This window comes from Atractosteus spatula, chromosome 4 (assembly GCF_055471065.1).
Source record: "Atractosteus spatula isolate fAtrSpa1 chromosome 4, fAtrSpa1.hap1, whole genome shotgun sequence".
Lineage (NCBI taxonomy): Eukaryota > Metazoa > Chordata > Actinopteri > Semionotiformes > Lepisosteidae > Atractosteus > Atractosteus spatula.
In genome coordinates this window covers 17,862,901-17,883,707 of record NC_142709.1, presented here as the reverse complement: position 1 = coordinate 17,883,707, position 20,807 = coordinate 17,862,901, and the positions used below count along the sequence as shown (strand labels likewise).

Below are 20,807 nucleotides of genomic sequence, written 5' to 3'. Positions count from 1 at the left end.
ACAAACCTCACCATTCATCTTCAACTATTCTGTAAATGAAGTATGAACGGTTTTTCACTGCTTTCAATAAACTCTAGAAAAACTTAAAAAAACAACAAAAATTCAGGTTAAAGCTTCATGAATTTGGTTTATTTCTTCCCTGTCAACCAGCTAGCTTCTTAACATTTTGTTGTTGAAAGAAGCAAGTAAAGTTGTAATGCTCATCATGCCGGTTTTAAAATATCTTGTCTGTATAAATTCCAGGACTTCAGCCTCTATTCAGTAGTCTGCCAATTTGTAGGTCTACCCAGAAATATGTCGCCATTGTTTTTAACACTACGTTTCCATGAGCAAGCAGTAGTTATATGACTGAGTGAAAGCAAGAATGTTTTCAGAAGTCTTTTTTGTTAACACTGGAGAGAACAGGAGACTCTTAACTGTAAGCACTTTATATTAGTTTAGAACATGTCATGATAAGTTGGAGGCACGCTGCATAGATCTCAAGAAAAAACAGGCGATTTAATTTCTAATCTCTCCACCGCAAACAAAACCAACAACAGAACTGTCCAATCCTAGTACTAGCATTGGATCCTGTTTCTTGTGCTTGGTGCAACGTCCTCTGGCATGGGTAACAGCACAAATGCTTTTCTTATAATGTTTAATAAGTTTGGAGAACACACATTGGGAGGGATCTTGAAAGATTCCTGTAAGCAGAAATTTTCCAGATCCTTGATGTCCTTATGGATCAATTCCCAATGAGAAAAAAAAAAACACTCCTTAGGACTGAGTCGTAATTAAATAATCAGAATAACGTTGCAGATTCAATTTTGATTTTCTTTAAAAAAAACAGAACATATCCAATAATTTTGACCTCTATGTTTTTGAGAAAAAATACTGTTACTCCTTTAAAAAAAGTTTTGAAATAACCATTAGAATAAAAGCCTGTAGTTTTCCCCATCTTGGGGGGGGGGGGGCATAAAAATAGCTCATTATCTGTGCTGTTTATACAACTTTTTTTGTTCATCTTTATCAAGGGTGCCAATAATCCTTCAGACCTCTGTATGCCAACTTCCTCAGGTGCTTGTACAGTAAACAGACACAGAAACAGCAGTCCTCCAGGGCCAGTACTGGAAAATCCTGCCTTATAATTACATAAACTGGAAATTTTAAATGAGAACATTTGAAAGTGAATGCCATACTTTTACAAAATGTAAAAATGGCTTCAAGCAAACTTTATCCTTTAAGCAATTATTAAAAAACAAACCACTTTAAATTTAGATTTCTTTGCACCGTCAGTTTACCTTGAGAGATTTTTTAAAGACCAATACTTTCAAGGAAGAAAGGGACAAAGAAGAAATATCAAACATCTTTTTCCCCCGTTATAAAAAAATACTTTGTAAACAAACACTGAAAAATGTTGCATTTTGAGTACAAAATAATTTATTACAGCATTACATAAATTGGCAATATTGTACAGTGAAACATTTTAGGAGAATTCTGCACACAATTTAGGGGACAGTAAAATGACAGGGGGAAAAAGTGCTGTAATATAGGTCTCCCCCCCCCCCAAGTCCAGTAATAACCAAACAAAATTCACAACAACTGCTATCCACTTAATTCAACAAACGTCTTAACACTTAGAGTGTCTAGGAACAATGCAGACAATAACCGAGTAATGGAAATAACCACATCAATTTTTCACAGAGGACAGCAATCATGAATAAACCTTGTGAAAACAACAATGATGGAGCCAGTTAAAAAGAGCATTTTCAAGCAAGGTAATCTTTAAAGACCCTCCCTCACAAAATAAGTACTTTTTACCAAGACCTATTTTTTGTATTTTTGCTTTCTTTTTGATAAAAAGGTGAACAAAGCCTCCATCTTTATATTGAGGTTTAAAAGTCATTAAAATCACTAGCGGCCCTGAGAAGGGTTACAAACAAAACATGCTCAAGTATGGACTTGTCGGATTTTGCCAATATTAGATAAAATACCATTTTATAACGCATGTTAACAGTGCAAAAGGCTACGGTATAAGACCACATAAAAACAGTGTATTGAACTGATTTATTTTAAATTAAAACTGCAGCATTTCTTAACTGTGTTAATGCTTAAGGCTAATATTTCTTGAAAATGATACTATGCATCTAAGTGACTAGAAACCCATCTGCAAAGACAAAATGTGCACAGCAATCAGTTACTGCCGCAGTTTTAAGACAAAGCTGTTGAACAAACATTCTTTTCACATCCTGTATCCAATGAAGTTTATTAAGAAAGGCATCAAGCAATCATGCACCTTAGCTACAACTGACCATGTGGTGTAATGGAATAAAAACCTGGGGCTGAAATGGGAATAAACAGTGGTGGTACAGCTTTGGATTTCAATAAAGCCCTGCTTTATCATTCACAAAAAACGAATCGCTTACACATCTTCTGATGTATTCTTTGTGGAGACGTACAGTGTCCAGAAACCATATAGCAATGGATGCAGAAGTAAAAATAAAACCATAACAAAAAGGCAATACATTTTCTCTTTCTTAATGGAACCACCTCTCCCCCACCAATGGCCTGGGGGAGGAAAAATTACAATTATGGCAGCGCTTTCAAAAAAAAACAGCACAAAAAAAACTTCAATTTGAAATCATTTATCAAAGCACAGAAGTCTTTTTAAATCCAGGGCACACAGTTTTCTACCACATCCTTTTAAAAGGAAACCTGATCTATCTCCAGCAGTTACAGGTCAGTGGTGCTCAACGTCTCATACCGCTGCTGTGGGCTCAGATTTCATTGGACAGCACCTCATGGTTAATAGTAGTGTTGTTCAAGGAGGCGGGGCACTTGTCATCCTCGTTCGCGGGAGGCAGGAAGGCGGCTGCCAGCGGGAAGAGCCGGTGGCATGCGGAGCGATAGTCCTCTGCCTGAGACTGGCAGGTTCCAAGACTCCCCTCTAACAGTGCGTCTAAGACCCTGGTGCAAGTCTGAGGAAACAGGTGAGGTGCCATATGAACAAAAAAGAAACATTCTGAATAACTGCCGTGCCTGAAATCCAGTTTGTATTTAGGGTCACTGTTGTGTTATGAATGCCTATCCAATACAACACATTTTGAATGACAACATGTGAGGTGAAAAAAACAAAACAAATGCCTGTAACAGCTCCGAAACACACACTTTGCAAATCACAGAGTAGGTACTCACGTGACATACTTAAGTTGCTATCAAAGATTTAGGGAGCTGTAAATAACTCGCTTTCTTAGTGCTCTGAGCACCTGACGCATGGTTTGACAGAACGATGATATTACCTTGGCATTTCTGTCTGACATTGTCTCATCCAGTCTCGTGGCTATAGAGATTGCTTTCTCTTGCCTTGTGTTATCCAGAAAATACATCATCTTGGCACCTGCAACAAGGTATTAAATCTATATTTTTAAAATTGAAATAAAAGGCAGTGCCTGACATCATGATGATAATTTCATATGCCATTTAAACATTAAGGCATTTGAAGTTGAAAAAAAAAAACATTGAGCAAAGAAATCCATTAAGAGACACTGTTAAATGTCAGAAAACTGCAATTTCAAATCAGAGTGGGCAATCCCTACCTGAAAGTAAGTGTTGGATGGAGTTTGATTTTTTCTTTAGGAATTCATCGTTGAAGGTCTCGTAATTCTTATTAGCAAAGATTTTCTTCATTTCTTGAGACAAGACTTTGTGCACTGTTTCATGGAGGTTACTGTGATCCGACACTAAATGAAAAGAGTAATCAGCAGATGATAAGACTTGCATGTGTTTTTGAAGACGGGCAAACAAATCAACACAAACTCCACTGTGGCTCTACAAAGTAACACTGACGCGTCTGGTTGTCTGTCTACGAATGAAAATAGACTTACCTGCTTTCGAGAACCTAATCAAGCACTCGTGTAGCCACGGGCTGTCTGCATCGATGGCAAAGGCTCTTTTAACCGACTGCAGCATCAGAAGGAACTTTCCTGGATTACAGCAATGAGTCAAGAATAACTCTAGTTATCAAAGAACAACATACAAAAACATACATTTGAAATAATAATTTTATTGTTGCCTTTATTCTTCTATTGCTCCAGATGTTTCTTTAAGGTCTCATCCTTCCCAGTGCAAAGCAGGGAATGTTTTAAATCAATATGATACACTAGTACTAGACTATTTCAAGAAAGCATAAAAGCATTTAAAATAGAAGGTGAAGGTCAAAAATGGAAATTAAAATTGTTTAGGAGGGAGGATGGAAAGCTCTTCTCGACACACAGTGTGTCTGGAACAAGCTGTCCAGCTATGATGTTGAAGCTTGTTCCTTTCAATCTTTGAGGAAACATTTGGATAAGATCCTCAGGATCAATTAGCAATTGGGCTGAATGACCTTTGGATTTTTATAAATCTGTTGAGTGTAGTGGATCAAATCATGGACGCTCTTACAAATTACTTTGTTTCTCACAAGAACAAAACAAGGCTGAAGGTCAGTATGTCCACTGTTAATTTATCATTCACCTCTTTTTAAGCATGAGAAATATATTGTGTAACACGAGTACAGTACCTTTTCTAAAATAAATTTCAAATGCTAGGAGGTGTGTGTCTATACAGTCAGCCACAAGGTTTTTAAGGGGTGTCAGGAATTTGATAGCCTCTTCTAAAGGGTTTTCAACCTGTATGAACAAAGAGCAAGCACCGCAATGATAAACATTTTTTAAAAAGCATTTAAACATTTTAACAAATACTTGAACACCATTGATCTTGCACAGTCATAGGTTTCCTGTTACACATCCTTAATGATGCGTTAATGAACAAGGAGGTCTCTAAACAAATACACACAGAGCAGACAATTCCCTAATAAATGGCAGCTTTTGAAGTACCAATATAACAAGAGCATTTTGTAAATCAAATGCTCCACTTTAGCTTAATAAGGTGCTTCAATTTCTGGGCATAACAATCGAAATTTAATAATCAACTGTAGCATTTAATGTGCTTGCAGATATCTGCCTAAAAACAATAAAGTCTGTAACCCCAATTATTTTTTACATTTTACCCCTTTAAATTCTATGCGTTTTTGTAGAGGAAGTCCTCAACTCATTCAGTTTTTTCATTCTGCTCTGTATGTAGGCCTACATACTGAAAGCTCTTGACCCACAACAGAAAAAGTCAAGCAGCTCAGCAATCAGCAGTACTAGCACACGAGAGACATAATGGAAACTTTGCCAATAGTCAGTATGTTAAAATATACTTTGATAGAAAAATGAGAATTATTTTAATAACTAGACATATTTGAGGTTTTTCTGAAGGTCTTTTACAGCTGTTTACACAAAACATTAAACATATTTACCTAAAAAACACCCCAGTGACTGGCTATAAGTCTCACCATTATGCTTTCAATTAAATGCAGCAGAACTATTAAAATGACTTTATTCAGTTTTCCTCAAATAATCATGTAAATGAACTACTGCACATGTTAACTGTTATTCTAGCTATTCATTATTCTACAGTCAGTAATGAAAAACATTAAAGGGCATTATGAATACTTCTGCACTGAAACACATGGCCTTAAGAGACTGTTATAGCAAACATATTACGTTTAGGGGGTGATGCGTAAACAAGGAAAACTATTTTCCCCCTTCAAAAAGAAAATCACTGAGTACCACTGTAGAGAATGGAGCTCGTACCCTTTCAAGCTTGTCTGGCACAAGTTCCTCCTTCGGCCCGCTGGTCTCCTCCTCCTCTTCATCCCTCCTCTTTTTCTGGTTCTTCTGTTGCCTTTCCCGTTCCGCGTGCCGCCTCTCCTCCTCCAGCTTGGCTTTCTTCTGCGCTCGCCGTTGCTTGCTCAGCATCTTCTTCAGTTCCTTGGCCGACAGGTTCTCTGCCCAACAGCAGAGGCACACAATAAGTTACCAGCGAGGACAGCACCACCCGCCTGTCTCTCTAAGAGCTGGACAGCTCACAAACTCTGTGGAAACGTAAATACAACAAGGCACACACAGCTGTTTCTGTAGATACATTCTTTGAAAACTTACATTTTACAGAGAGCAAGAAAATAGTATTAAATAGTATAAAATAGTAATATAAAGAGTACAAACATGGGAAGGTGCCGGCAAGACTTGTAAGATAAAATCACTTTATGGGCCATACACAATTTCTTGTATTAGGAATTTGTCTTTTCGCATACCCCAACTTGCTCTCCATGAGACACACAGACACAGACAGGGAGAGAAGCTTGGGGTCAGAGCGCAGGGTCAGCCATTTATATGGCGCCCCTGGAGCAGTTGGGGTTAAGGGCCTTGCTCAGGGGCCCAAAGGAGTAGGATTCCTCTGCCAGCCGCGGGATTTGAACCGGCAACCTCCCAGCCACAGGCGCAGATCCTTAGTCACAGAACCACCGCACCGCCTTTTTTTTTATGAGATAAAAAAAATTAAAAGTGCTACATGGTTCTAGATTTTTTTTTAATAACGGTAGAACCTTTTTGTCCAAGCCATCTTCATCTGGGTGATGGTCTGTGTGCAGACTAAACAAAAATGTGACTTGAGATCAGTGATTTGATAAGCGCTATGACCTTTGATCTCTCATGACAAATGACAGTAAATGACAGCAGTAAATCCTCCTGTGGAGAGAAACTAGATCCAAGAAATGTAAAAAACACACCAGAGTTTACTTCCTGTTCTTTGCTCTCATTCGTAAGAGGATTATCATGTAGCTTCAAGTAGATTTCTATTGCACAGCGTGCTGATTTGAAGTAAAAGGAGTGTCTTCTGAGGACATCCTCAAGTTTGAGGAGGTCCACATAGGCACGTAGAGTCATCTTCCTCATGCAGTAGGTATGGAAATCAAACTGGTCGTCTGTGATCTCAAAGAAGTGCTGCCGAGGACAGAACAGGTGTTGGTCACTGTCCGCATGAAAGTTATTAATTGGACAGGTGAAGTTACATTGAACACCAAAGTAACAGAAATATGGATTATGCATATATCCCCTGCTCATAGCTATAGTTTAAAAATCACAGCCCTGAATTTATTATATTTGTCACAGAATCAAAATTTTATCATAAGAATGTAAACTTTAAAGATGTGGAAAACATGTCTGAACATACAAATCAGATGAGATTTAAAACTAAAGTCCTGACTCTTTACAGTCATAAAATCCCAGGGCGTTTCACAACAAGAGTAGGGGTGTTAACCCCTGTGTTTTGGCCAAATTTCCCCCTGGCCTTTACCAGTCATGGCCTCCTAATAGTCCTCATCTATGAATTTGTCCCCATCACCTGTTAACTGCTTTGAGTAGAGTGTAAGTGTAAGGATTATTAATACAACTATAATTATTCAATAAAATAATTAAATTAGGTCACTGTGGATACACATTTTAAATTAAAGGGATGGATAAAATACACAAAAGTTGTCAAGTTAAATTGTGTCCGACGTGCACCTGAAGAATAGAATGATCTATCTTTGCTGACACCAGTAGAATTCTTTACCCTTTCTACTTCATGACACTTCTTCAGAGCCTCCCCGTACATCCCAAGCCTTTGATAAGCAGCAGCACATTCCGTCTGGAACCACATGCACTGCATTTCGTTTAGGTTGTCCATCGCAGACGTGCCTTCCTATGTATGTAAACATATTTTTTAAAAACATTTTCAGGTCTTTTACAAATAAAAAACTGTATTCCTTCTGACAAATGTGATAAATTTTATAAAGTATGTGAAAGACATTTAGTTAAGTAAAAAAAACTGGAAACAATGCTCCAATATGCTTCAAGATGAATATTCACCATTTCATGTGGGTGTTCATGTTTTTACTCACACAGAATATATTCAGAAGTATTAAACGTGGAACAAAAACTATTGGTTCACATACTGATTGGTTGCATTTTCAATGCCTCTAAATATGCACATGCACTATCAACATATGTCATCTGTCCATGCAAAACAAGGCTTGAACTTGAACTTGAACTGCTTAAACAGAATGCATAGATATTTCAGTAACAGTACAAACATTTGAAGAACCCATCGTATTTTATAAAGCTTAACATGTCCATCAGAGAGGAATGCCACTACACATATATGCCTCATTGCTTACAGTATTATGTTTAAGAGAAGAAACAAAAAAAAGACTAGCCCTAAGCAGAAGTTCATACTCCTGGCCCTGGAGATCCACCCCTTCTCCCAGATGAGCTTTGAATTACTTAATCAACACTTAAATAAACTAATTAAGTAAACAGGACCTTCTAATTGTTATTTAAAGTTTGGAAATCTATTACCTGTTTAATTACATAACGTACTTAAGGTCAGATGGAGGACCACACAGGACAGACCATGCTTCTCCAGGACCAGAGCCACATGTCCCTGCTTCATAAAATGATGATAATGATGATGATGATGAGCTCTTACCCTTGTGAACTTGGAGCACATCTCCTCAGCTTCCTTTATCATGCCAGCTCTCAGCATGTATTTTGCACACTTTGAGTTGATGAAGCGGTCAGCTGTATCAAGGGACTGAGCTTCATCCATCCATTTTGCAGCTTCCTTTAGGTTGCCTGAATGCTGTTTAACAAAGGTTCAGCACATTTGTTTTCCCGTTTAACCTTAATGTCTTGTGAATTTAATTTCCATAGCAAACTGAAGCAGACAAATGTTTTTCAGAAATACAAGTGAAGGATATGATGCGAAACAATGCTATTTCTAAACATTTTAAAAAAAATAATACTCCTAACTCACCTCAAGCACTAGTAGGATAGATTATGCTTAACATATCTGTCGTGAGACACTGATCAAAGTGCTTGTCCACTTGGCATTATTACAGAATGAGCAAGAGCCCGATTACCTTATAGATTTTCGCCTTTACATAAAACAATTCTATTAGAGTCGGAGTGCTTTCAATGGCAGCATTTATGTATTCCAGTGCCAAAGTCCTCTTGCCCAGTCTGTCAAAGTGCTGTGCCAGGAAATAGCGAACCCAAAGCAGGGTTGTTGGGGGCTCCTTTTCACCACTTGCTTTAACAACAAATGAAACATGAAGGATAAATGAATGAAAAGACAGGAATTGATATCTTCACAAAAAGATGCTGTCTTTATGATTTAATAGCCAAAACAAAAAACATGGGTTACACAGATTTTGTGTTTAATTGTTCCTTTGTATAGACGGGACTTCAGGCAATTCTCACACTTGAACAGATGTTTCACATGTTCACAATGTGAGCTGTTAAACCTTATTTCACATGATGTAATACGGTTTTGAATAGCAGTAGAAGTCACATGGTGTTAACACAGACCTATGAAACTTAGGGTAAAACTCTTTTATGACAATAAGCACAGCACTATATTTTAAGATGCAGTGTGGACTGGTTTGCCCAAAAGAGATGGCTGAGCGATCATTCTTCACTGTACAGGAAGAGTGTTTCTTGTTAATCTAAAAATAACAACTTTTGATAAAGCACTAACTTTTATGCTTAAGATATATTCCAACTCATTCTGTGACAGATGTTCCTGTACTTTTATGTTGACGTTAATGTTATGTTGATAAAAATCCAAAACAGAGATAAAAAACTTCACAAATCACAATAGTTACAAATTACTTACCATTAGGGCTAAACAAATCACAGGTCTTCAAAGAAATATCATAACCAGTAACAAGTTCTTGTATTACAGAAACCTGTCGAACAAAAGGTAAACAATTCTCAAATTCAAACAAAAATTAACGCACAGATCAAAGGAGTAATATTACTTTTTTGCAAGGTATTTGGTTTGCATTATGCAAGTCTTTTGGTTTATCTTTTGCAATTTTACAGGATCTTACTTTTTCCGGACTGCTGTACAATGACTTCAAGGTTGTGAACAACGGAGGACAACCTTTGCTGAAATGTGTTCGTAAATATTTATCAATCTTTTCCCTGAATTTTTCACCTGAAAAAACAAAACAAAAAAGGCAAAACATGTAACAAAAGAAAAGGTCTTTATTTCCATGGATAATATTTAACGAATGTTGTTAAAACAAAATTACAGCAGACTAGTATAACACAAGTCAGTACCGGGGTTTTTCAAATACATTACAAAGCCATAAGAATTTTTCTGTAGGAATCTGTACACCAAATCAAACAAAGTGTTTAAAAAGAAGAAAACATCTCTCAACAAAATGGAAGTTCATTTTTAGTTTATTCCATCAAGTCTCTAAATTACCTGAATACTTCAATATTGTGGACATTTTATAAGCAAGCAAAATAAGGAGGTATATAATAGCATCTCGGGTCTCAACAGTACATTTCTATAGCAACAAATAACAGAACACCTGTAGCTGTCGCTGCCATAGAAGAGAAAAAAAATGTTGAGGTGATGCTTACACACCACAAAAATAGTTAGGAGGCAGTAAAGAGAAGGGACGAGTTTTACCTGAAAGGAAATTCAACGGCAGCCTCTTTGGAGAGACTGCTCTGGGATACATGTTTCCAACCTCCTCATAGATTTGCAGTCTCTTCTCCACTGTACCTTTTTCAAAAAACATGACTTGTTAGAAGGAAACTCAGACACTCCAAACAAACTTATTAAATCATAAGGTATTTTACACTCACATTAAGAAACAACTAAATTCACTGTAAGACTGTCTTACTGGTTACAGGTTTCTGACTTACAGTAGGATGCTTCCCTTGAAAGATGCTTGTCCCTAAAGTGACTATGTGGCTTTCTGAGATATGTGGGTATTGGCTTTGTGGGAAAAAAATACTGTTTGTGATTTTGGCCACTAATGAACCCTTTGACTTTATAAGCTTTAGTAATTAGTACCACAGACAATAGCGGTGGTATTTTAATATTTCTATAAATCACTTTTTCTATAAGTCTTCTCAGCATTTGTTAAATGCAATTACAGCTGATAGAGGCATGGCAGATACTATATTCTAATTTTAAAAGTAAATCCAAAACAAAGAGTCAAAGGCACAAACAATAACCAGAGAAGACCTCTCACAAAAATAATAATGCAATAATCCAAATTTGCACTCGTAAGTGCTAAACCAATGATACACTACATTTCATAGGATCAATACTCTAAGGACAAAAATTTTGACTGTTTTTAATTTTTTTTTTCAGAAGAAAATACAGTGCCATGAAATATGATGAGTAGACACTAAAGCGATTAGAACATTTTGCAATCATGTTAAATATTTTCTTTTGCAATTGTTCTGCTAACACACTAAAGCTACAAAAAATTAACTTTCCGATCCAATGTATTGCTATATACTCAATATGAATATTAATATTCATACTAACTCCAATAATAGCCCTAAAGAGCATCCCAACGGTGCAACTTACTTGGCTGGAGAGCTTGTTCAAGGCCCTGATAGTAAGACCAGTTTTCTGCATTGCGATCAATCAGAGCTCGGTAGACTTTAGCAGCTTCTTCTAGTTTTCCCAACTTTAACAGTATCTCACCTATTAAAAAAAACAACAAAGTGATTTGAACATGATCTCCGTGTTCTCCCTCAAGCTCTAATGATAAACAAATTTCTTAAAATCCTACTTCATGTGAGGGGAGCCCTGTACTACGTCCCCATCAGATTCCCAATGTGTGTTATATGACACATAAAGTAATATGTCTCACTACTTTGTGACCTGTTTTATGGTACGGATATTAGAATAGAAAGAAATTCTACGTTTGAAAAACTGAAAAAAAAATCAGATGGGAGTATTTAAATCTTAAAAAAAGATTATTTTTAAAAATAAGAGAAGGACACAAGGGAAAACATTTTATTCTTCATAACAGTTAATAATTATTATGATATCAGACACATGGGAACAAATAAAATAAAATGAGGAAATAAAATTGTGGGAAATCTTGCCTTCAAATTATACAAGTAGATACAACGCTGAAAGATTAGGAGACCATTACTGGGTCAAGAGTACTGATCCATGGCTCACCCTCAAACCATGTTTATTAACATGACAATATTTTTAACATTTCAGTGATTTGACCTAACATTGTTTTGCTGTAACCCATAGCTCTTTATGAGTGAAAAGCATACAAACTGCCTTAACAGGCTAATTCATGAATCATTTACCTTTTATTTCCTCTACCATAAGTTGATCACATATCTGCTTCTCATATGTTTCTATGTGTTCTAAAGACTCTTGAAACAAACTGGCTTCTCTCATGACTTCATTCTGGTAGAGCAGCAATTCACTGTACTCGTAGTCTATTTTATTGGGAGGAACCTACAAGTAAAATGAAATAAAGCAATTGAAATAGTACATTATTTTTCTTGGCACAAAGATACACCACCCAATACCCCAGACAACAAGTGATAAAGTCATCATTGTTCTAGAAAATAATCATTTTTGGGAAAAAAAATGGTTTTAACAAGCTTGTCTTGTGTCTCATGTTTTTTAACCTCTGTCATCAATCATAAGGAAGGATTTGTATCAAAGACAAAGTTGTTTGAAATACAAATATAATTATGTGACAAGCTTGGTTTGAGCTCTACAAATTTCAGACTCCCATCTTCACCATTTCATTTCATCCACTAAACACAGATTAAAGATGTACAGCAAAAACTGAAATAAGAAACAGTAACATTATTTATATAACATTACCAGTAACATTGTCTTACACCAAACCCCTCTGGAAACATATGAAATAACCTTAACCCTTAACTAATGCAACCTTTTCTCAGCCTGTTTTTTCCTTGTTTGCAGAAGCCTGCTCTTTTTTATTACAGCATTTCAAAAAATAACTTTTCATTGTTAGGAAATTACACTGGTGCACTCACTAGAAATAGTTAAGTAGAGGGTGATAAATCTTGAGCACTGAATGAAACCTTAATTTTATTAATTTACATCTACAATTAATGATATTACAATCTATAATTGTAGCTACAGTACATAATACCTTGCAATACAAAGCACAAGGACTAACAACCAACAAGCAACAGGTGCTTTGAGATTGCAAGCATTTACTACAAAAACTGCAAAGTAGACTAAACCAGCAGTTCCCAAACTTGCTCCAACTGGATACCCTACCATTAAAGTTTGTGAAACAGCACCAGCCGTGCTATTAATTTACTCAATATATAGCAAACATGAGTTGAATTAATTAATAAGAATCATACAGTTTATATATATATTACAGATGTTTACTGAGGTCAGATCATTTCTTCATTATTAATTGAGATTTCCATATAGAACAGAGTGTCATAGCATGAGGCTAAGAAGAGAGCAGCATTGCTTGGTGCCTACTAATTGTGTTGAGGAACACGCTGCTCAAGAGCATGGACAAGGAACTTTGCTGGGAAGTAAATTGTCAGATATGATTGGTTAGGAAGCAAATAAACATGCAGTACCCTCCATAAGGATTGGGGCAGTGAAGTCAAAATGGCTACTTTTGCTGTATACGTAAGCAATTTGGATTTAAGTTGAAAAGATTAATACAAGGCAAGAAGTACAGAATGTCACCTTTTATTTCTCAGTATTTCTGTGCTTACTTCTATATTGTACTGTTTTAGAATAATAGTACTTTTTTGTGCTCAATCCCCTCCCCATTTCAGGTGATTGTAAGTATTGGGACAAATAAAGTAGTATAAATGGTTAAACCTTCTAGAGAGGTTAGGCAACAGTAAAAACTGATATCTCCACTACCAACAGCCTTCACAGCAGTTCACAAAACTGTTTTCCCTCACACTACCGAACACAAATCAATATCAACAAATAAAACATGCCATTTATTGCTAGCTGCTGTGAAGATACAATGGTGTTTATTATCCAGTGAATCAGCAGCTAGACTGCAAAGTCAAACCAGAACAAGAAGAAATTTGTTCTCACTTGCTGGGTTTTCCTGAACTCTTCCAGCAGTCTTAAGGCTGTGTCATAATCCTTTAACAAATGATAGGCAATGGCATAGCCGATCCAGGAAGCGCGCTGCGTTGGTCGTAACTGCAACAGCTGGTACCTGGTTTCCTAAGGACAATGAATAAAAGAAAAAAGAAGTTAACAGTAATTAAGATGTATAAATAAATATATACTGTGTATATGATCTTCTGAGGAAGCCCAGTGTCTGGCCCTTCTGTCCCTACCGAGTGGGGACTGGCTTCAGCAAAACCATCGGGCAAGACCTGTGTGTTGACCAGGTTTGGTCCACGATTTCCCTGCTCAATGCCCTGGTGTGACCTTAGACGGTATCCTCTCAGCACTCCTGTGGTGAGAGCCCAGGGCGAATGAGCACAGAGATGGAATCACCCTGTCACACCAGTGGAGGACAGTCCCTCCAGTCCCAGGAGCCGGGTGTATAAGGCTGAGCTGCACCTGGTCCATGGTTAGAAAGCTGCAACCTCCAGCGCTGATAATTCTTCACCTTTACCAAGAGCTAAAATTCATAAATTAAATAATACATTGCTCCCTATTAAATGCTCAAAGATCGAGACAACCCTTGTGCTCTCAAATATTGTGGAGAGCCAGGCTTCTCTGTCCTACAGAATGAAGAGTGTAAGCAGGCAGATTTGTATAATCTCTCTTTCCGTTGTTTTAGACTCTTAGTTACTTCCTTTTACCATACATATTTCCTCAATGCTCTTCGACACTGGACCAAGTGCTTCACTCGGAGCATACCTGGACCACAACAGATCCAGCACTGAATAATGTTAAATGTCAATCCAGTCTTCTGATACATCTGCAAAGAAACATGCTTTCTCATTGTTAGCCCTAAGAAATGCCTTCACATGACAAAAGCCTTTCTTTACCGTTTCAACAGTTGGCTGAATTTAAGCTTAAAATGGTTTTAAAATCAATGCAAATTATTCTTTATCAAGGACAGTTAATACTTTTTTTAAATTAAAAAAAGCATGTTCAAAAAGGGGTAATTGGGTGAAAAAGCAAAGATGCCCAAACCAGAAATAAGGTCAGGCACACTGGTTCACTACCATGCCACGCAATTACTCCAAATCTTTGTAGCTCTACATGCAAAGAATCCAAACATTATATGCAAAACTAACCATAAAAAAGCTTGTAATTTGAAGTATGATTTAGCTGCAGAAAAGACTGGCACAGAAAAGCCTTGCAAAAGCATTAATCTGAGTCACTGAACACATAAGTAGTTTTTAATGTCACAATGGTAACAGCAGTCCTACCCTGTATCCTTCCAGATCACGCATTTGTATCTGCAACAGAGACAGGTCTCGCAGAATCTGCAGGTTGTCTTTGTCCAGTTTGAGAGCGTTGCGATAGCACTTGATGGCCTCATCATACTTCTTATCAGATCTTTGGAGAAGCCCATAGACATGCCAGCCTAATCACACTGTTAGTTAAGGAATACTCTCAGGTTCAGGGATACCCCAATACAACATGAACAGACAAACATTGAATGAAATGATATTAAGTTGTGAAGGTGAATCCTAAGGGACTGCAGGTCCAGTAACAATCTAGATGAATGGCTCAATTGGTAAACGCACTTCCTGTGAGGGCAGTCTGAGTAAAAAGATTGAGTTTGAGTCGTGTTACGAACTGACTGTGACTGGGATCCCCCAAGGAATGGCTCCATATCAGCAGCTGTGAGGCTAGGATTAGTTAACAGAACTCTTTCAGCTCCAGGCTGACATCAGGGGAAGAGGCTCGTCTGTTCCAGGCAATGCCAGACTTCCTGTGTGCCATCACAGAGCTTGTAACACTTCAAAACAAGCATGGTTTGATGTGTAAGAACTGGCAAAATTAAATTCCTGGAGGACCTAGTGTCCTTTGTTTTTTTGTTCCATCTCAGCTCTCACTTACATGGGTGGACTATACACGTATATTTAACTGAAAATTGGAACATGTCTAACCAGGTTGTGAGGTGGTTCTGAGGCAAGTATATTAGTTGTTTTGAGTATCTCACTGTAAAAAAAAAAGGTCTTCAGCAAAATCCTATAAGTGTCTACCTAATAAAATAATTAGGTTAGTTGACTATAAATCAGAAGACACAGGATCCTGCAGGACCTGATACGGATATTGAGACTCCTGGGAGAGTGGGATTTTCTGGCTTTCTGGTTGGTGTTATCAGCCAAAAAGTAAAGACAATTGAAAATTTTAAAGTGTGTGTTTATGAAACCCACCCAAAAAATGTTCGATGTTTTAAAGTCATTGCAGAAGAGATTTAAAGACTTTTTGATTTTAAGGAAATTCTACATATCTCCTTTACACATCCATATCTTATTTTCACCTTCATTTTCAAAGCAATTGATTTACTGAACTATGATCATTTTCCCCACTCTCCTGTATTAACGGAAGCAAAATTTGATGTACTGGTATTTCCCAGAAACCCCACATAATATATACAGATCAGAATGAAAGGCTAATGCAAAAAACCTGCATGTCAAAAATGTATTTTTATATTACTATCGTTTTAAAACAAGTTTTCAACATTTAGCATAACATCCCTAACCATTTATTCTGTATACACACCAAAATAACGTGCCACATAATATTTCAACTTTATTTTTGTCAACTAAACAAAATAACCACATTCATTTAATTCCCATGTGAAAACCCACAATCAAAAGAAGCCTGTATGAAAAAACAATCTGGATCAAATTAACAGTTTATGATCTAAAATATGCCAGTTTTGCTTATTTACAAAAAGGTGTTGCAAAAGATACAGACGTGGCTTTTCAAATCGTTGCGTAGTCCTTTCCTGACAAACTCATATGCATCGTCTTTCTTTCCTAAGCAGTTCAGAGTAAGGCCTTTCATTGCTAAAGTTTCTGTAAACAAAAAAGAAAACAGAAAACATCTTTGTAGATAAAAAAATACATTTTATTACCACACATGGATGAAAAACATTGGGAAGCCCCAGTGAATGCAAACCACACCAAAGAAGAATTTCTAACTGAGAATAACTTTAAAAGCAAAATCAAATTTAAATGATTCAAATCAAGAGAAGAGATCTCCAGTTCAGAGTATAAGTCCTATCTGGCTCTTCCACAGAGTGTCTCTAATAAGAATAATATTTGTATATTTTGGACATGGCATATTTATAATAATAGAAATAACAATAATCATAATAATAGCTTACACTTATATAGTGCTTTTCTGACACTCCACTCAAAGCTCTTTACGTGTAATGGGGACTCCCCTCCACCACCACCACCAATGTGCAGCCCAATCTGGATGATGCAACGGTATACTGTACTGCACTATACTGGGGCATTAGGACTCACAAAGACCATAGTATGAGTGCCCCCTGCTGGCCCCACTAACACCTCTTCCACCTGCAACCTTTAGTTTTTCCCAGGAGGTCTCCCATCCAGGTACTGACTAGGCTCACGTCTGCTAAGCTTCAGTGGGTGGCCAGATGTGAATTGCAGGGTAACATGGATGCTGGCAATATTTCTTTCCATAAAGTCAGAGAAACGTGTATAGAGATATTAACTTTAGTTTATAGCAAAACCTAATTTTTGTACTACAAAAAAATTAAGTCTATGCAGACAAAGGATGAATGCTAAAATGTGCAATGTGTAATCAGTGGAGTACCGCAGGGATCTATACTAGGACCACTGCTCCTCCTTATTTATATCAAGGATCTTGACTCCAGTATAGTTAGTAACCTAGTCAGGTTTGCAGATGATACTCAAATAGGGTGATTAGCAAACACTACAGAAGTAGCAAATGAAATTCAATTTTTTTCCCCTAAAATCCAATACTGGGCTAACACCTGGTACATGACATAAAATGTAAAAAAAAGTTAAGAGTATAACACGTGGTCAGCAAAAACAAACTATAAATACAAAATGGGTAATGCTGAGTTTGAAGAGGTTACTTGTGAAAAAAACTTTGGCCACATCATTCACATTTTCAAGATAATGTGAAGAAGGAAAAAAAGGCGAACTAAATGTTAGTAAATATAATTAAAAGCTCAATTTAAATAAAGAAATGTTTGGTTAAAATTGAACAATGCACTACTAGGACCTCACTGTGCAAACCTCTAGTCAACATGTTATTAAACAGATAATACTACTCTGGAATTAGTTTGGAGAAGAGTCACATTCTGGGACTTAAGAGAAATGTCCTTCACTGACAGATTGAAGGGAATTATTTAGTCTTGAAAAGAGATGTTTATGAATGGATCCCTATGGAAAATCCTCAGAGACATGGACAAAGATAATCCAATGAATTTCCATCAGAATAAACTGCGAAGCATTCACCCAAAGACATACAGTAAGCGTGAGTTATGTGGAACGGCATTAAAAACTGAGAACAGGAAGCACTTCTTTACACAAAGGGGTGTGGGAGTATGGGTTCCAGCTGAAAACAGATGGATGAGGTCTTGGGTTCAATTAGTCATTATCAAACAGGCCGAATGGCCTCCTCTAGTTGTAACCTTTCATATGTTCTAATGTATCTTGAAACAAAAGGCAAAATGATGCTGAACTGCATTGAAATTCAATATAGACAAGAGAATCCCAAAAGTACAGCAACGCGAAACCCCAAAGTACTGCCAATGACACTCCAACGATGAGTGCAATATCACATGCACACCAGTGCTCTACAAACACCTCTAGATGATTATGGAGCACTCATGATATTTCCTAAAAAAATAAGCGATTATGGCTGCCAGCCAGGATCTAATCTGGGTGGGACCTGACCTTTTTATGAACATAGTTTTCCAGTACATTATGGTCCAATGCTAGTTTAATCCTCTGAGTTACTTCCTGTAAAGAAACACAGCTCATCAATTATTTCCTTGAATCACTTGAGAGGAAAATGACTAGCTCGGGTGGGCTAAACGGTCTGTTTACTCCGAGAACACAAGAAAAGATGATAATGTTTTTTGTGCTTCCAATATTACAGGTCATAGTATTGCTATAGTCAAGACTAAAACTATCTCACCAGTATACCAAAGAGCAATTCATCATAAGACCGATGAGGTGGAGCACATTTAAAGTGAAGGCAATGAAATGATCACATTGATATTTCTTTTATCTTCTTCCAATTAACATACCTCCATGTTCAGCAAATTTTGGATTAGCAAGAATCATCTTGCAAAACTTCAGTCCATTCTTGTACTGCTTTTGCTCGTAACATTTCTAAAGGAGGAAAAAGAATCAGAAATGACAAACAACCTGGAGATGTTTCTATACTTCCACTTCTGCGAAATCGCTTTGGAAATAAGAAATTTACTAAAAACAGAGCTTTCAAGGTTTGACAATGCAGGTCAATCAGCTTATCATGAATTAGCTGAGATCAAAACTGTTTGCTCAGCTGAGCTTTAAATTTCATTAACAGACCTTATTACATTGTAATGCACTTATTAACATTAACAATTAAGCACACTTGTCTTAAAAAAACTGATAACAGTTGCTTTGTATAGCAAAGTTGTATAGAGCTGATCTTTTCAAAGACTATTTTGTAGGTGTTTATAGGCATTCTGTTTTATTTTTATGAGAAATGCTTATGTCAGATACACAGTTACTAGAGAGGCACTTGTGACAGAAAATAGCAACTTCGACTTGAGGCCAAGACATAAGACCTATATATAGCAACTGCTCTGAGTGGGCAGTTTGGAAACATGTGGCAGTATAACATTTGATTTCAGTTGCAACAGAGATACTCTACCTATAAAAGTCCAATCTCAACTCAAAACTCTAGTAGCAAACCTACATTTTAAAAATATAGGGGTAGACATATTTAGGCAGAAGAACGGTTATGGAGTAAATCTTTCGAAGAGCGCTAGTCTTCAAAAGATCTACTTCATAATTGTCGGTGAATTTCGCGTTTTTACACGAAAATAAAACCTTAAAGATGAACCTACAATACAAAAGACAGCTCTGTTCTGAATTTCTTGACAGAATACCAAAATCGACTCTCCCCTAGAGCAAGAAGGGGCTGATACCAACAGTCAAGAGAACAAACCTCTATTTACACAGTATATCCTAAGAAGGTATACACAAATACATGTATGTAATGAAGTAAATTTATGCTCAATTGTTTTAAGAACATTTACCTCGATTTTCTGCAACCTCCGCAACTATAATTTCAAGCCTAGGAGGATCGTTGTCACTCAGTGTCCCATACCATGGACCGAAACATGTAGAGATGATACTAAACACCCTGCATGCTGTCAAAACGATATTTTGTCCTTCTGTATCCGTTAATCCATTACACATATATTCTGTGTAATTTATACTACTCTTAGACCAATGGGTATAGCAAGGCTTTTTTTGGCAGCTCTCTACAAACTTCCGAGGTGGGGGGAAACATTTCACTAGGTAACCTCATTTTTGAAAAACAAAACCCTTCCATCTCATTCTCCACAAAACACATTCACAGCCTGTCTTACATCTCTCTGTGGGACTCACGGCTAATGTACAAGTTATACATTTTCACTCTGTACTGTATTTCTCTTCTGAGTTCTTCAGTCTATTGAAAACTTACCAGGATCCTCTTAAAGAGGTTACTCTCTTTGGGTGGCAACGAGACAGACGGCATGGCACCAGGGGATGAAACCTCGCAAATGTTAAAAAATGAAACAGCGACCGTATTAACTTTCACTCCTTAACAGCAGAACTAATTCATTCACTTCCCCGTGTTTTTTTTCCCCTCATCTGCACATACGTTCGTCTCAGCTCACCAAGATGGCAGCCGTCGACACTCCAGTGAGTTTGCGCAAGGTTTATCCTTAAAGGAGAACGCAAACATACCGAACGGCGTTTCAAACTTTGAGGAGATGGATAAGAACACAGGGGGTGACAGAAAAGAAAATATTTTTTTGTTATTGTTCTGGTGGTATATGCATCACTGGTTTCTAAGTCGTTTTGACGTCAATAATATCAGTATGCGGAGGACATTGCAGGTTAATTAGAAAAATAAGTCACATGGGACTT

General features: G+C 37.0%; 1 protein-coding gene across 1 annotated transcript; it reads right to left on the bottom strand.

Moving 5' to 3' along the window:
• Window positions 1–1,401: 1,401 nt before the first annotated feature.
• On the bottom strand, window positions 1,402–20,578 carry LOC148835975 (N-alpha-acetyltransferase 16, NatA auxiliary subunit-like). The gene is made up of 20 exons (XM_088914090.1): window positions 20,359–20,578; window positions 18,926–19,010; window positions 16,584–16,688; window positions 15,084–15,241; window positions 13,783–13,917; window positions 12,027–12,180; window positions 11,281–11,400; window positions 10,366–10,461; window positions 9,776–9,882; window positions 9,559–9,631; window positions 8,804–8,973; window positions 8,371–8,523; window positions 7,456–7,584; window positions 6,632–6,845; window positions 5,658–5,851; window positions 4,538–4,646; window positions 3,864–3,962; window positions 3,576–3,719; window positions 3,279–3,376; window positions 1,402–2,957 (listed from the first exon to the last, which is right to left on the bottom strand). The coding sequence occupies exons 1-20, from the start codon at window positions 20,410–20,412 to the stop codon at window positions 2,757–2,759; spliced, it is 2,598 nt and encodes an 865-aa protein (XP_088770216.1). The 5' UTR covers window positions 20,413–20,578; the 3' UTR covers window positions 1,402–2,756.
• Between the last annotated feature and the right edge of the window lie 229 nt (window positions 20,579–20,807).

Excerpts from the sequence above, each read along its gene's own strand:
- LOC148835975 (XM_088914090.1), bottom strand. The coding sequence starts at position 20,412 with ATGCCGTCTGTCTCGTTGCCACCCAAAGAGAGTAACCTCTTTAAGAGG. Across the intron at positions 19,011-20,358 it reads ACCTCTTTAAGAGGATCCTG|AAATGTTACGAGCAAAAGCA; the intron begins GTAAGTTTTCAA and ends TTCCTCCTTTAG. Across the intron at positions 9,632-9,775 it reads TGTACAGCAGTCCGGAAAAA|GTTTCTGTAATACAAGAACT; the intron begins GTAAGATCCTGT and ends TTTGTTCGACAG.